Consider the following 17,263-nt stretch of genomic DNA (forward strand, 5'->3'; position numbering starts at 1 on the left):
GTTGTATTTTTAAGTAGTTGAGTTTCTAATGGTTAGTTTTTTTTTGTATACCTCAACATGTGAAATATTTTGAAAAACCATAGAGGTAGAAGTTAAAGTTTTGAAATGAAGTACGGAGATACTTAAATTTACTTGTTAGTAAATATTAATGAAGATTTGTTTTGGTATGATAACGAACGTTATGTATGACTGATTGGATGGAAATCTGAGCATTAAATTTTTAAATCTGTCTGTGTACAGTAAGAAAAGAAATCTGATTTTTGTGTTAGTGGTGCAAGAGATGACTCAGAAATAACCCTGGTTGATAGTCTTGTTCTGCTGAAATTTATTTGTTTCACTTTATTGTTTTATTTACTCGAGAGCATGTGTGTATGATAGGGATGGTATACCGTAAAAGTCGGCGCAATAGTAGATTTTTTTTTCTCATAGTGTAACCTATAAATTTTGTTCATTATAAGGTGTATCTAACCATTAGCCAGGAGCAGGGACTCCACTGAATCTAATCTCGTACTGTATATCTACCACTTTTTAACAAGCACACTAAAATTCAGTAAAATGATGATATGCTATACTTTATATGATTTCGCTACATCATATTTATGTTGAAGTTAAAGAGTAACCAGCATTTGGTCATACGTATGTTGAAGTTATTTACATGTCTGCGAACATGAGAAATATAAAACTAGTAATAGTAAAAGATGATGAAGCTTAAAGGTGCCTGTTATTTTGTATGTTGTATTGTCATATATAAATGAAAACTTGATTTTTGTTGGGGTACGAATTCAACATTTTCGAAAAATATGGGAATTTTTCATTTTTGGGCGGGGATGTTGTATATCTGTATGTTGAATCCGTACTTTCCGGAACTGTTGTATTGCCTTGTCCGTGATTGGTGTGATTATTACTTGTATCAGCCTCTTTTTGTGTTTGAATCCAAAGTAAAAGGATCATAATTTGAAAGCTCTTCGTTTTATTTATATTATACTTGTCTCTAGTCCCCCAAACCTAAGTCAGGTATATTACACCATGGAGTACTAAGTAATTTAAACAGAACAAGACCGCGCAAATTGAATTAAAGTAGCGCACAAAAAATAACAATAAGTAGACTTTCTCCATGTTCCTATAAATAATGCCTGATTTCAAAGATAAGATAATAGAGTAATACGGTTCTTGGTATGATGATATTTGTACTTTATTAGAATCTGAAGTCTGTGTGGGAGAGCTTTTTTAAAAGCTTATATTTGTTTATAGTATTGTTTATACATAACTTATATCGACCCTACTTGATAAGTACAGACTTTACTGATGTAATCTCATTGCAATTTATACCATAAATCCCAATATAATACATAATATTAATACAATAAACAAATACATATTTGCCGACTGCCCAACGTAATCTAGAGGACACCGGATTTATTACGAATAAATAAACATGATAGCATGTGAAATATAACAGCATGTGTGACATAACCATAAAACATAAATTACTTTGGTGTTATAAATAATAAATTATCAAAATTTCTCCATCTTTAACGATCCCGCCGGCCAGGAAAAACCAACAAATGTCGGAAACCTGTGTCCAAATCCGTTGCTCGAAAGACCGTTTCCGGAGTCATACTTGGACAGTATACTTTAAGATATGACATATGACAACAACAAAAATTCATACATGAGCAAATACATTGCACAAACATTATAAAAACCTAATAAAGAACGAGCTCTGGAATGTTATAAAGAAACGATATATATAAATATCGTTAAGAAACTTGACTGTATCAGTGTTGCGTAGAGAATGATTACTACACGGGAATATATTTCCCGCTCATTTATTACATGTACATGTAAACATGTGATTAATCACACGATTAATCAGACGAAACGTTAGTACAATAACTTTCCTCTATACTGCCAAACGCGGAAAATTATAATTACCAACAGTTCACAAAGTTTCCTGGTCGCCATTTTGTCGAAGGATTATTTTGTCAAGGTAATTTACAATTTTTCAACATAAAAACAATCATACTTAAGCGTAATTTCAGAAAGATTGCTTAAGGCTACATGAGTGACATTGCTTATCAACTGCTGCATATACATGTTATTTCTAATCATAGAAACATGACATTGTCAATACTTCCATGACCTTTATATAACCTGGAATGATCTTATGTTATGCATTCCCCAGAAAGTTGGAGTCTAAAACATATCAATTTATTAATTCCGAATTTAAAAAAATAGATGAACTAAATAACAAAATAATTCCAAACAACTAAAACAAAACAAAACACATATAAAGAAAATAACATAACATAACGCAACATGAAATAACAACAAAAAATAAACTCAACAGAAGAAAAGAAAAGAAAAATAACATAATATAGCATAATATAGCATAACACCTAACACAACACAACAAATACATAATCCACTCAAAATAAAGAAATGGTGGAAAAGTGAGTCAAGGAAGAAGTCATTGTCTCCTACTTACATCTTTGAGATATATTTGTTTTAGTGGGGAGGTAGAGATGTACCTTTCCAATCTTACCCAGCTCCCTTCTATCCGCTGCTTAGAAGTCCAGGCATGGGGCGAATTACATTGCAATGTAATGCATTATATTACAATTACTTTGACAATACCATGCATTAAATAACAATTACAATTACATTCATTTATCAAAGTAAAGCATTATATTACAATTACTTTTGCAAAGTAATGCATTGAATTACACATTACATTTGTAAATTAAGTGAATAGAAAAATCAAACATTTTGAAAAACAACATCAAGTCACAAAAGATTCTAGCATATGCAGTAACTGTCCCATGTATTGATTTCAGTATCCATGTAAAATGTCTATTCAATACGGCTATTACATTTTTGATTATTTTAACCTAATATTAACTATATATAAATATATACTTTTATAAATATACTTTTTATTTTTTTTAATTTCAATCAAAATATTTACTGAGAATTTCCTTCCTAATTATATAATAAACATAGAGCTTAATTAATGATCAATTGTCAAACTGTTGAACATTTGATTGTAAAACAAACAAATTAGTGTTTTACAACAATGTTCAATTATCTTTTATTTAATCATGACAAGTTATTCTTTGATCTTTTTAGAAAACAAAGGAATACAGTAATGCTTTTGATGTATCAATCTTTTTATGCAGGAAAATGTATGAAATCAAATGAAATAAGAAAAAAAGAACTATATCTGATATTGTATTATTCACTTACAGAGTTGTCATTTGGTAATTTCAGTAGCGATTTATGAAGAGGATGAAAAATGAATAGAAAATAGAAAACCAATATTCAAATGATTATGTTCTTAGTTAGTCAAGAAATCTACAATTCAGCTTTAGTAAATCTAAAAGAATATGTTAAAGATATATAATATGTGAAAAAAAGTAATGCCATGTAATGCAATGTAATGCATGAAATTACACAACTTTTTTGCTAAAGTAATGCATTAAATTACAATTACTTGTAATGCAAAAATTGCTGCATTTACACATAACATGCAATTACTTGGGGAAATGTAATGCATTACCATGCATTACAATTACAAATTTGCATTACCCCATGCCTGCTTAGAACCATATAAAGTAAATAACATAACAAAACATAACATAACATAACATAACATAACATAACATAACATAACATAACATAACATAACATAACATAACATAACATAACATAACATACTTAACATAACATAACATAACATAACATAAAATTACACAACAAATAAATAATACACTCGAAATCAAGAAAAGGTTGAAAAGTGAGATACGGAAGAAGACATTGACTCTCACTTTTTATCTTTGAGACATTTTTTTTGGAAGGGGGGAGGGGGGGGGGTGGAGATGAACCGTTCCACTCTTACCCAGTTAACTTTTCCCGCTGCTTATAACCATGTATGTATGAAGATAAATTATGTCTCCCGTGGTTTGAGGTTACCATGGTTACTGTTAGTTCTTTCAGAATCTATGCAAAAAAACAAGATGATAATTAATGTTTGTCGAATACTATTCATATGACATTTTGCAATTAAAATAATAAGTTAGAAAGTTATTCAATAAGAATTAAAAGTAGATAATGAAAAGAACTGTTTATAGCAAAATTAGATATCTACAAATCAGTCAACATGGCAGAAATCATAAGTTTGATTACATGTATGAGTTATTGTCATTTGTTTCCTGATATGGATTTAGTTCGATTTTTTAAGCGGAACCTTAGTAGATAAAGAGGAACTGAATATCACAAAGGATCAATAAATATGTAAACATAATCATAATTGTAATTTGACTCCTTATAGGAGATGAATGATGATTTTGACTATTTTTAGTGTTTTTACCTGACACTATGTCTTTAAAAAACTATAATGGATCGACCGATACTTTTAACAGCAGAAGAGATCAGAAACACAAATTCAGTCAATAGTCAGTATGGATGAAATCGTCTATCGACTTATTTTTTACTTAGGCCTTCACATTGTCTAAGGTTCAGAGTACTATATTACGATACTAAGTCTGAATTGCAAAAAAAAAAAAACCCAAAAAAACCAATCCTTTGAAATGTACTTTTTTTGTAACTTACAAAAAACCCTTAAAAACCAGTATTCATTATTAAATACAAAACTCCACGCATAGCATACAATTTGAGTCAACATGTGTAAATTCATCGCACATAAATAACGCAGTGAAAAATGCTTCAGGTTCTGTTTTTGATAAAAAAAAAATTCAAAGATTTGGAAATGAAAAAAATTATGTAAACATATTGTATTAAAAAACTCTGTTCTGTCAGAACTTTGGAGATACACATAATATATAATTTTGTTAAAACTATTATTTTTGTACTGGTATAAACTTGAGCACTCCTCATATGACCTGTTGATCAGAACCTATAATGATGAATATAATCTAGCAGTACCCAGTCAAATAATTCAAGATACTTTGTACAGTGAAATCAGTCCATTAACCTATCTATTTGCAATTTGAAAATTTAATATAAATAAATTAAAATTGTACGTGAAGAAAAGTCTCCAGAAGAACTTTCTAAAGACATGGCTAAATATAAGCAACAGTTATTTTAAAGATACTAGAAAATGTAGCACATATTACAAATTCAAATTACTTTCAGTTATTAAAGTCACTTCAATATGAAACATTTAAACAACAGAAGAACCTTGACAAAATTCAGGTTGAGTAACCACAGTTTTAGAATAGAAACTGGAGGATATGAACGAAAACAAAATACAATCACAGGAAAACTTGAGCTTCTGTCTGGATGTGAATGGTTCCGTCAACACTGTTCCCATAACTTAATAGAAAATGAGCGCCTTCAAACTAATTTAATCCCGCCACATTCTGCATTTGCCTGTCCCAAGTCAGGCGCCTGTTATTCAGTAGTTGTCGTTTGTTGCTGTATATCATATTTTTTTTTCGTTCATTATTTTGTACATAAATCAGGCCGTTAGTTTTCTCGTTTGAATTGTTTTACATTTGTCACTTCGGGGCCTTTTGTAGCTGACTATGCGGTATGGGTTTTGATCATTGTTGAAGGCCATACGGTGACCTATAGTTGTTAATTTCTATGTCATTTGTTCCCTTGTAGATAATTGTCTCATTGGCAATCACACCACATCTTCTTATGTTATATGCATTTAATTCTAAGGTGCCTACTCTATAATGGACCAAGATTAAAATTCTTAGAAAATTTATTTCCAAAGTTTTCGAATCTGAAAAAAAACATCAATTTAGAACACATTTTTATCTGGATCATGACAAATTAATATTTGAATTTTGATACAGTATTTAAAATGTATCTAAATACAAATTTTTCAGATGAGACAAACAAAAAAGAGATAAAAGATAAAGTGAACTAATGTCTACCTCCTCCCATGGTTTCAAGTTCTTAATATCGTTTTTATATTTGTTCTTAATCATTTTTAATTATTAATAATCAGTATAATGTATGTTAGATTACATGTGTTGTTTGTGTGGATAGTGCATGAACTTTATGATTTGTATTAATGTGTATGTTCTAAGTGGACCCTGTAGATCATTTACACTTTCATACACCTCTCTCATTCATCTCATTCCGATTATGTTAATAAGGTACAGAACAATAACACACTTATAAAAGTAGTCATGACTTCATTGGTGTTGAGGAGAGGTCTAGATTGCTTGATAAAGAGATATAACTCTATATTAACAATTGACACTTTTACAACGTAGAACAAAGAAATACATGTAATAATATCACCCCTTGAGTCTTTTCATAGTCTTTGCATATGTTCAATAATCTCAATTAACTAGTGAGCCAAAATAATCGTCATTGGCTTATATATTTCATACAAAAATTATGGTTTCAATCTTAATTCATAAAAATAACGTCTCTATTCATGATTGCAAAAAACAATTACGCATTTCATTGTCACCATTTTTTCAGATTTAAGGGTTAGATAAAAAAAAAACTCGAAATCAAACTCAGACTCCTAGTCTACCTAATGCTGTTGTTGCTCCTAAATATAAAAACCATTATTCTTACAATTTTGTAGACGTTTTTATGTAATTTGCATGACCTGATACGAAATACACTAACTCTGGTGTTGACATAATCTTAATAATAGATCCTTTTAGAAAGTAGTATAAATGACAGAATATTTTTTTAGTTTGAAATTATTTTTATTACAGAAATATGGCAGACAATTTCTGTGAACCGTGTACTGCGCGTGGTATGACTTCAACAGCATTCCAATGGTGTACCGAATGTGAAGAAGCCCTGTGTTCCGAATGTACAGAGGCGCATAAAGTTCAAAAAATGTCAAGAAATCACCATTTGGTTGAGATAGGTAAAATACCGGAAAAAATAGATTTATCTTATAATTGTTCAAAGCATCAACATTTACCTTTTGACTATTTTTGTGTTGATCATGATGTCATTTGTTGTAAGGAATGTTGGCCAAAAGATCACCAAGCATGCAATAACGTCACATCCATTGACATTGCATCAAGGAATTTTAAACAATCGCAGTCGTTCCTGGATTCTGAAGAACAGTTGCGCTTTATTTTGGAAGCATTAGAAAAATTGAGCAAGCATTGTACAGATAATGGAAGTCGAATTAAAATAGAAGAAACACAAATTTTGAATCAAATAAAAACACTGAAAGAAAATCTTATAAAACAGTTGGAAGTTTTAGAAGAGTCACTTTTAAAACAACTAACTGAAAAGAAAGACAAATATGTAACCAGTTTAAAACGACAGGAGAAATGTATACGGGACTTAGTAAACTCTACAAAAGCTAAAAAGCAAGCATTGGAATTTGTTAGAGATCATGGTTCTGAAAAACAAGCCTTTGTTTATATTCATTCATCAAAACCAGTTTCAGATGAAGTTGAACACAAAGTTAAACAGCTTACCGAATCGCTTGTAGATGCCAGTTTCAAATTCGTTGAAATCATCTCAAATGAAAAATTAACAGATTTCGGGTCAATAGAATTAAAGGAAACACCTTGTTCCTTTCCGTTTGTCCCCTACAAGCAGCGCCAGTCACAGGTTCCAATTGTTCTGAAGCGCCAGATAATAGCATTCACGTATCTCTACGACATCGACATGAAAGGCGAAACATTAAAAGGAGTAACTGGCATGACGATAACAGATAATAACACATTGGTTTTCTGTGATATGGATACGGAAAAGGTTCATTTCTGTGACGAAAAAGGTATCTACCAATCTTCTATCAGATCTCCATATCAGCCATGGGATATAACAGCAATACCTGGTATAAACACTGCTGTAATATCGAATAGAAATGATCCGTACATACAGTTTCTAGACATCGGAAGACGTAGGATATCTAATCATGTAGAAGTGAAACGTTGTACACGTGGTATTGCCGCATCAAAGGAAAACATATTTGTAGCAGTTAAAGGAAAAATACAGGTCTTAGACTTGGTTGGAAATTTTAAGAGAACAATAAGTCTTAAACAAGAACAGTTTGTGATTAGGTATATGTCTATTTGCTCAAATGGGAACATTTGTTATTCAAACAACAGTGACGTTCATTGCATTACATCAGATGGGTGTCCTGTTTTTTCCTATGCTTCATCTGACCTCCGTAATCCACGAAATATGATATCAGATAATGCTGACAACATATACGTTTTGGGTCGAGATTCAAATAACATTCATAAACTAAATTCTACTGGAACTTTAGTCGACGCTTTATTTGAAGATTATATATACGATCCTCTTGCGTTTTGTGTCAGTAAGGACATTTCTAAATGTTACATTGCACATAAAGACGGAACAACAATATCCATACTCAAAACATATAGGTAACATTTTGAGGGAGTTTTGTAAATAACTTTTTAAAGTGTTTTGATAAATTGCACGACAAAGGTTCGATTAGATTTTACATTGAATCTTAATGGAATAAAAATTTTATGTATGAAGACATTTCAATGTTATTTGTTGAGTTTTAAACATTTTATTGATTATTTTCTAAAAATATGTCGCTAAATTAAACCTTCAATTGGTCTCACACTTTCGAGAGTTTTGCATTGACCCCCTCCTTTTTTGTTGAAGATATTATTTTTCTAAAATATTGCAACTTATTTTCCCTTACAATAAATGTCGTTCATACGTGCTTCCCGTTGTAATAAGAGTAACGGGACATCACTGCAACCGACATTTATTGCAAGATTGAATTAATAATAGCAAGAACACTTAAAGAAAGGGACAATAAGTTGAAATATTAAAGAAAATTCAAAACAAATCTATGAATAAGTAGGTAGAGGTAGCCCCAAGTTTTGTGTATAGTATTAGCCAGTTAGAGGTAATCGGATTTCAGTTATTTACTGTCCCAAAACAGGAGTTGATAAAAAATAAACATGTAGTGTAACGTTGAATTTTGTCAAACACGGCTTAAATATGTTTTTGCCTTTACTATTCTGTTTGGTTTTCAGCAAATGAAGACAAAATGTTAGAATTTGTCGCAATCGGTCAACTGAAACAGAACTTTTATTGCAAACCTAAAGTTTATATTTCTGTCTTTTACGTTGTTAAATATAAGTAAGATTATTATAATCCTCACTATTATGAGGACAACATATCAAGGTCGGTTGAAACCTGAAAGAAATTTACACTATAAAGCATCTGGTCAGTTAAGTCCTTTCAAGCTTATATTTTGCAGTTTTTATACGACCGCAAAATGTTTGCGTTCGTATTATGTTTATTGTTATTGCGATATCTGCGTCGTCGTCCGAAGATATTTTGTTTCCAGACAATAACTTGTGTATAAGTGTATGGATCTCTATGAAACTTTACCACAAAATTCCATACCTCAAAAGGAAGGTTGGGATTGATTTTGGGGGTCATGGCCCAAACTGTCTAGGAATTAAGGGCCGAAAAGGGAAAACAAACAAGAACTTTCTGGTTTCTGGACAATAACTTGAGTATAAGTCTATGGATCGCTATGCATTTGTACTAAAATATTCAATACCATAAAAGGAAGGTTGGGATTGATTTTGGGGGTTATAACCCTAACCGTTTAGGAAAAAGGGTGCCAAAAACAATACTTTTGTAATACTTTGTATAAATTGCTTATTTCTTGACTAATTTCAATGGGGTTTAATTCAAAGTCTTAAATTATTAGGTTCTTTAATATGCTGAATCCAACCGGGTATTTAGAATTTAGATTTCGGGCCCTGTTTATGAATTTGTCCATATTTAGGTCTAAAGGGTCCAAAATTAAAATTTGTTTGATTTCATCAAAAATTGAATTATTGGTGTTCCTTGATATGCCGAATCTTACAATTAGATCCAAAGGGTCCAAAATTAAACTTTGTTTGATTAAAAAAAAATGAATCTAGGGGTTCTTTTATATGCTGAATCTAACTGTGTATTTAGATTTTGATTTTGGGACCGGTTATCAAATTGGTCTCCATAAAGTCAAAAGGGTCCAAAATTAAACTTTGTATGATTTTAACAAAAAGAGAATTCAAGTGGTTCTTTGATATGCTGAATCTAAACATGTATTAAGATTTTTGATCTCGGGCCCAGTTTTCAAGTTGGTCCAAATTTGGGTCCAAAATTAAACTTTGTTTGATTTCAACAAAAATTGAATATGTGAGGTTCTTTGATATGCTGAATCAAACTGTGTATTTAAATTTTTGATTTTGGGCCAGCTTTCAAGTTGATCCAAATCAGGGTCCAAAATCAAACTTTGTTAGATTACAACATAAATTGAATATATGTGGTTTTTTGATATGATAAATCTAAGTGTGTATTAGAATTTGGATTTTGTGCCCTGTTATCAAATTGATCCACCTTGAGGTCCAAAGGGTCCAAAATTAAACTTTGTTTGATTTCATCAAAAAATGAATTCTTGGAGTTCTTTGACATGCTGATTATTACAATGTATCTACATTTTGGATATTGGACCATAATAGGTAAATGTCCAATTTCAAATTTTTAAGTTCTTAGACCACATTCATTCTGTGTCAGAAACTATGCTATGTCAAATATGTAATCACAATCCAAACTCAGAACTTTATTGCTCAGTAAATAGAAATTATAAGTGGAGTCATAGTTAAAAAATATATTCGCATCAAATCTAATTTCAGAGAAGAAATTATGTATAAATATAGTTTGAAATTTTCTCTTCATTTTTAGATATTTTGAATACAATTGAATTTAATATTTATAGATATTTCAAAGGCTTTGTATTCAGTCTTACATCTAAACCCTTCAGGATGAAAGTCCCGCGCAGCATTTTATTTCTTTTGTTATGCCGTAACACAATAGACTATTTTTATATTACCGACTTTTGATTCCGGAATTCATATTTTGTCGACAGGTTACCTTATCTGTGGTTGGACATCCTGGTACTCGGTCAAGTAAGAGCAACTTAAAAAAGTAAAATCAAGATTACAATTGGGACAATGGGGGTGGGGGGGGATTAACTGTTTAATGTTTTTTATTCATGACAAAATCATGGGAAAACAGTAAACTTTCCGCCCAAATTACACCTATTATGTGTTGGATTTTACTGTTTTTGGTTGCTGGTTGCTCTTACCTGCCCTACCACATAGTAGGTAACCTGTCGAAAAATTATTTAATCCGGAGTCAAAAGTCGGTAATATGAAAATAGTCTATTGTAACAGGTCAGGAAAAGGGCGTTGCGCGCACGAACATGTTTAACTAGCCACATTCTAAATGTGCCTGTCCTAAGTCAGAACCTGTAGTTCAGTGGGTGTCGTTGGTTGGTGTATGTCATATTTCTTTTTTCGTTTATTGTTTTGTCATAATTTAGACTGTTGGCATTGTTTCACACTGTTTCCAGCCGGAGCCTTTCATAGTTGACTATATGGTATGATTTTAGATCATTGTTGAAGGCTGTATCGGTGACCTATTGTTTCTAACATCCGTTTTTTTTAACTGTTTGATAGTTGTTTCATTGATTATCATACCACATCCCCTTATTTTGTAAAGGAATGAAAACAATCGAGTGAAAAATAGAAACCAGGTTGTTATGATGACTATTTTCTACTGTGGACGAATTGTTCGTCTTTTACGAATCAAAAGTCAGTATACAACTGAAAGATGTGGTATGATTGCCATGAGACATCTATCCAACAGAGACCAAATGGAGGCGATATATTCAACTATAGATCACTGCTTGGCCTTCAACAATGAGGCTATTATAGTAAGCTATGAAAGATCCAACCATTACAAAATGTAAAACAATTAAACCGAGAAAAAACAACGGCCTGATTTTTCTAAATACAGCACAAACAACATTTTCCAAAAGACCAAAAAAAATACACCATTTATTACATCGGTGACCCGTTTATTTGGCAATCGCCAATGGCAGTCAGCAGGGTTTAAGAACATTTGTTGTTCGACCTGTTAGTCAAATGCGTTTTGTTAAAATATACTTTTTCACTTTTTTTATCTTTTGGAAAATGTTGTTTGTGCTGTATTTAGACCCCTCTCAGAAGAAATTTGTTTTGCATGCACACGTATAAAAATTGCGGTTTTTATCCAACGCAATCATAGGTTTGAACGTTGTTTTCAATTTAGACTTTTTTATATATATATATATATATATAAATATATATACATAATGTGGCGATATTAAACATAATTGTAAGCGCTCATATTTATCCCAGTGGTGTAGCAGCAAATCATAAAAAACCTGTAAACACTTCAAATGATCCAGTAGTAAGTGTCACAGCAAGACGCAATGAAGTATGTAGAGTAAAAAATATCTGAGAGTCCATATTGGACACATAGGATCATTGACAGAGTAATAATATCTTTAGTAATTCTAGAAAATGGGAACTGTAATGATCGACTTAATATACTCTTGAAAGTACAGTTTAAAGATATCTCTTAAAGTTTTTTTTGTCGCAGAAATTTGTGTTTACGTCTTTTATTTTAATTAGATTTGTAGGTGTACCAAAGCTTGTCTTCATATTTCATAATTTTAAACAGACGTAGAAATACTTTGTATTGCAAATACTAGTTATACATAATTATGAATGGTTAATAAATTCTTTGCAATTCTGTATAGAATGACTCTTTAATTCAAAAGTCGAAAACAATGCCATGGCAAAAAACGAAAAACGACCAAATGTCAAACAACAGTACACACAACACAAAGTATAAAACTAAAGACTGAGCAACATGAACCCCACTAAATATCGGGAATGATCGCAGGTGCTCTGGTAGAAAAAGGCAGATCCTTCTCGACATGTAGCACCCGTCGTTTTGCTCATGTAAATACAAAACCATTAATAAGTCTAATTTGGTAGGTCACATTAGAGAAAAGTAAGACAGTATTGTGATTATGACAATTGGAACTTATCCGTCGTCATCTGTGAAACAGATATTCCATAACGATGTACCAAGTAGTGAGGGTGTCCGTAAAATATTCGAAGGGAAGATTTCAACCTCACCACTTGGAACGCTTGGTTCAATAGCTTCCATGTAAACAGCAACCCTCTATCAAAGAATTCAGTATAGGAACCTCGTATCAAATGAGAGATGTTTACTACATATGCATGCAGGCACTGCAGAAATGTTGTTACATAGAAATGAATAGTTAACAATTGGGAAGCCGAAATCATCTCTTTTGTCATAAATGTGCACTTAATATAATTTTGTACTATATGTATAAGAGATGAGAATTGAAATACTCACGGAATACTGAATTTATCCAATTCATGATCATGGTGATTGCGATTGTTTACAAATTCTTATGAAAATGGTGGTGTTTGAGGCTATCAGGTAAAGAAATCTAGTTAAATAAAGATATTTTACACGTCCTGGAAAACGTATGTATATTGAAAGTTTAAACATAAGAATATGACAATTGTGTTTTCTTATCTTATGCATTTAAATTCTAGAGCAAATTGCATTTTCTATGTCATATGAACTTTTTATTCAAAAAGAAATAAACAAATACTTAATTAAGACTTCTGTCAATTTAAACTTTAATAGTTAACTAGTAACTCTCCTCATTGTCAATATCGTGTAATTTAGAATTTTAAAGCTTTAATTTTTTTTTTTGGAGTGAGATAGTATGATAGTTTGACTATGCATTCGACATAATTATCATTATTGTTTTGTCGGTTCATATAAAGTTGCCACCTTTTTTACACTAATCAACAGTGAATTATTTACTATTTTAAACCACTGGATACCGTTAATAAAAGTCGATGTGGGTAATAAGGATAAATTCAGTAAACCTTCTCCAATTTGAAAGATTGTGCAATGATTTTATTATTTTGACATTACACCTGTCATTTCATTAAACAACGCTATACCTACTGCTTCCAAGATTTTCAACCACAATAGCGTATTAAAGAAGTTTACCTCAAAAAGATAGAATCAAAACCGCCCGATTGCTCTTATGCCTCGTCCTAAACAAAAAAAGCCTCGCTGGTCATATTGTAACTTCACACCTTTAAATTGTAAACAATGAACAACTCACAAAGTTGTTAGCCAGAAGCCATCATTTGGAAGAACTTCTGGTTTCTTGTGTATGCAGGTTGGGTTAAAACCAGGAAATGTATGAAGCGCGAGCCAGATGAACCAAAACTGGACTCCTTATCTGATTGAATACAAGCTGTACGGTCACGCATTCAAAATCTGTGATGAACAATGAACTCGTGGATTTCTGTCCTTTTCAGGACGCACAAGATTGTGGATACTTTATCCTCTCTGCACTATAGATTTTAGTTGTTTTAGCAGACAAGCCTAAAACAAAACTGTTTTTGTGTTACAAAAACCATTATTTGGAATGTCTTACTAAAGAAATTGGAATTTACAGCAAAACTGGGAATTCCACAAATACCATTTCATCATTCACAAAAGATGACATTATAGAAAGTAACAAATCTATACTTAGCTATTTCTCATTAACATCAAAATGGACGATGAAATTCTTCCATGTTTAAACTGAATACCCTAACTTTACAAAAATCTTTATAAAGAACGATATATTGCTGGATGATCTAGATGTTTGACTAAAAATCTTTCTAAAGTTCTTATCACCATTCTTTCTACAGTAAAAGATGGCATTCAGAAATATAGTGATGAGGTATATTCAACCTCCGTTGTCAATCAGATGAGGATTTTTAAAAGTTATTAAGGTTCTGCTCCAAAATCTTAAATTATAATCTTTAAAACCTTTAACTATATCGTCTCATTAAACAGAGTTTTTACAACACAAATAAAAACATAGATACAAGTTCCTTGTTTTAGGTCATGAAAAATCTTACTTTATGAAGAACCGCACTGATGTCCATGATAAATACACCAAAGATAATATCATCAAAAAGCTGGACTTTTGATCCACAACATATTTGTTTAGTTTGGTTGATTGATATTTAAGCAGACTGTCGGTATTCCAATGGGCACTAATTGTGCACCACTACTGGCAGATCGATTAGTTCATTGGTTTACTGATACGATGTGTCGGAAGTCACTAGGACATGTTGTCACGGTCTAATATCTTAAGAGACCAGTACAGTCGTCGATCTGTAATTTTACCGATTGTGTCCTATTCTAGATTGTGATTATGACTGAGTGTTAATAGCAGGAGACACTTACCACGACGACGCATCCGGTCTCGCTTCTTTTCGAGTTCATGCGATTCCCTCAGTTTTTATTTGTTAATTTGATTTTTCTCTTCCTAATTTATTTACGAGGATAGAACATCGGGAAACTACTGTCACCTTACTTTAAAGGAACATATTTCTATAAAAACAAGAGATGTGGTAAGATTGCTCTTGTGACAACTATCCACCAAAGAACAAAGTAAAAATATGTACACAATTACATGTCACCATGCGGTCAAACAATGTACAAAGCCTGTGAAGCATGGTAGAAATTAATATTAAATATCAAAATATCAATATCAAATAATATATATTTTATTTTTTTACATTTCATCATTTTGTCTTCCTGAAATGGAAATATATTTTTGTGAGGCCAAACGATAATAAAATAAGTAAAGCAAAAGTCAGAAAAATGCATGAACGGGTAATCGTTTTTTTATATAGAGTTTCTTTTTGTGACTTGATGTGAACATTGGCTCCAATACTTTCTGATAAATGTTGAAGAGATACCCAAATCAAAACTAAACATCTTCTGTATTTTAATCACAAGTTTTGACTGATTTAATAACCACCTCGATGATTTCAGATTCGAGTTTTGAGCAAGGGTTCACTCCAGTTTCGAACCATACACGCGGTTTATTTGGGTAGGTTTATAAAAGACTTTCAATGACACTACCAATGTTAGCCTTTAGACACTACATAAGTAATGCACTGGTCTGTGGTTGCAGACCTTAATTTAGTTATATCAAATTTCAGAGAAAAGCAAGCTTGCATGTCGTCATCAAGGCAGCAATATAGATAAAAACAAATAATTATCACTTAATTTTGTACATTTGCTCAGGGTGTTTTGCTGACAGTTCCAAAAACAAGTTAAACATCGCACAATGTTATCGTTTAATTATTTGTATTCTACTTTCTACCGTTTAATCAACGTACGCAGTATCCTAATTACCGATATATATGTAACTTTTGAGGCCGTTCTAGATTTTAAAAACTAAAAGAAATAAACTGGTTTTTTTTCTGTTTTTTTTTTATCTAAGCTTATGTTGAAATAATAGAATTTACAAAAACTCAAAAGAGTGTATCAAAAGCTAGCCAAATGTAGAAAGCAAACTAACACCAGAACTACAGGGAATACAGAATGAGCGTTTTTTGTTTTGCTTTGTTTTTTTCTGTTTAAGCATATTCTGTAAGAACTATATCACCAAACAATAACTGTAGAAAACTTTCGGAAATAAAAAATGCACTCGAAGAACCTTCATACATTTACTTGTCTTCAAATAAAATTCAACGAGCTGAATCAGCTCAATATACACGGACACCCCGTTATAGCTTATGATGTTTTATATTCAACAGACCCGGATAAACTATAAATAATAAATTCATGCGATTCTACTTATTATTTAATTTATTTCATAATTTGTAATATCCTATCCTAGACCGTGAATTCAAGTCGCTGATTATATTTAATTTCGGAGAAATGTCGTAATAAAGATAGTATAGCCATTCGAGGATCTGTGTCATCTTAGAATTCATAACACAATGAAACATCGTACTATGTCATTGTTAGGGTATATATTTAAACTATTCCATCAAAGTAAACATAGTTCGAAATGACTCTATAACTTTTGAGACAATACTGAAATACCATTTCAAACCATGCCTACGCTTTGCTTTAAGGTAAAACTAGACAAAAAGAATGTTTATATATAAGAGAGTCCAAATGTACATATAAAAACTAGCCAAATTCAGAGCCGAATTAGCAGAAGAGCGAAAGGCCTAGGAAATACGGAAAATTTATGATCGCGATTTCTTTTTTTTTCTTTATAACTGATCCATCAGTCTGAATTACATAAATATGTTTATATTTATATATATATTTATATGAATTAAAAGATAACAAATGATTGTTCTTTATGAAATTCATTTTTTCCCAATTAAATAGATATAATGAGGTTTCTTGTGACTGTATTTATGTTAATATCTATATACTGTCCCTCTTCTGTACCATACAGGATAGGTCAGAGCCAATCAATGGTGTGGGGGATTAATAGATAAATTATTTTCAGGACTATAAAATAGTTGTAACATCCAATGCAGCAATAAAATGTGAAATA

The 17,263-nt window shown here is 31.4% G+C and overlaps 1 protein-coding gene across 1 annotated transcript; it reads left to right on the forward strand.

Moving 5' to 3' along the window:
• Nucleotides 1-1,395: 1,395 nt before the first annotated feature.
• LOC127706030 (uncharacterized) lies at nucleotides 1,396-8,475 on the forward strand. The gene is made up of 2 exons (XM_052210421.1): nucleotides 1,396-1,990; nucleotides 6,711-8,475. Exon 2 carries the CDS (start codon nucleotides 6,715-6,717, stop codon nucleotides 8,356-8,358), a length of 1,644 nt encoding a protein of 547 aa, XP_052066381.1. The 5' UTR covers nucleotides 1,396-1,990; nucleotides 6,711-6,714; the 3' UTR covers nucleotides 8,359-8,475.
• The last annotated feature ends 8,788 nt before the right edge of the window (nucleotides 8,476-17,263 follow it).

This window comes from Mytilus californianus, unplaced genomic scaffold (genome assembly GCF_021869535.1).
Source record: "Mytilus californianus isolate M0D057914Y unplaced genomic scaffold, xbMytCali1.0.p SCAF_6, whole genome shotgun sequence".
Classification (NCBI taxonomy): Eukaryota; Metazoa; Mollusca; class Bivalvia; order Mytilida; family Mytilidae; genus Mytilus; species Mytilus californianus.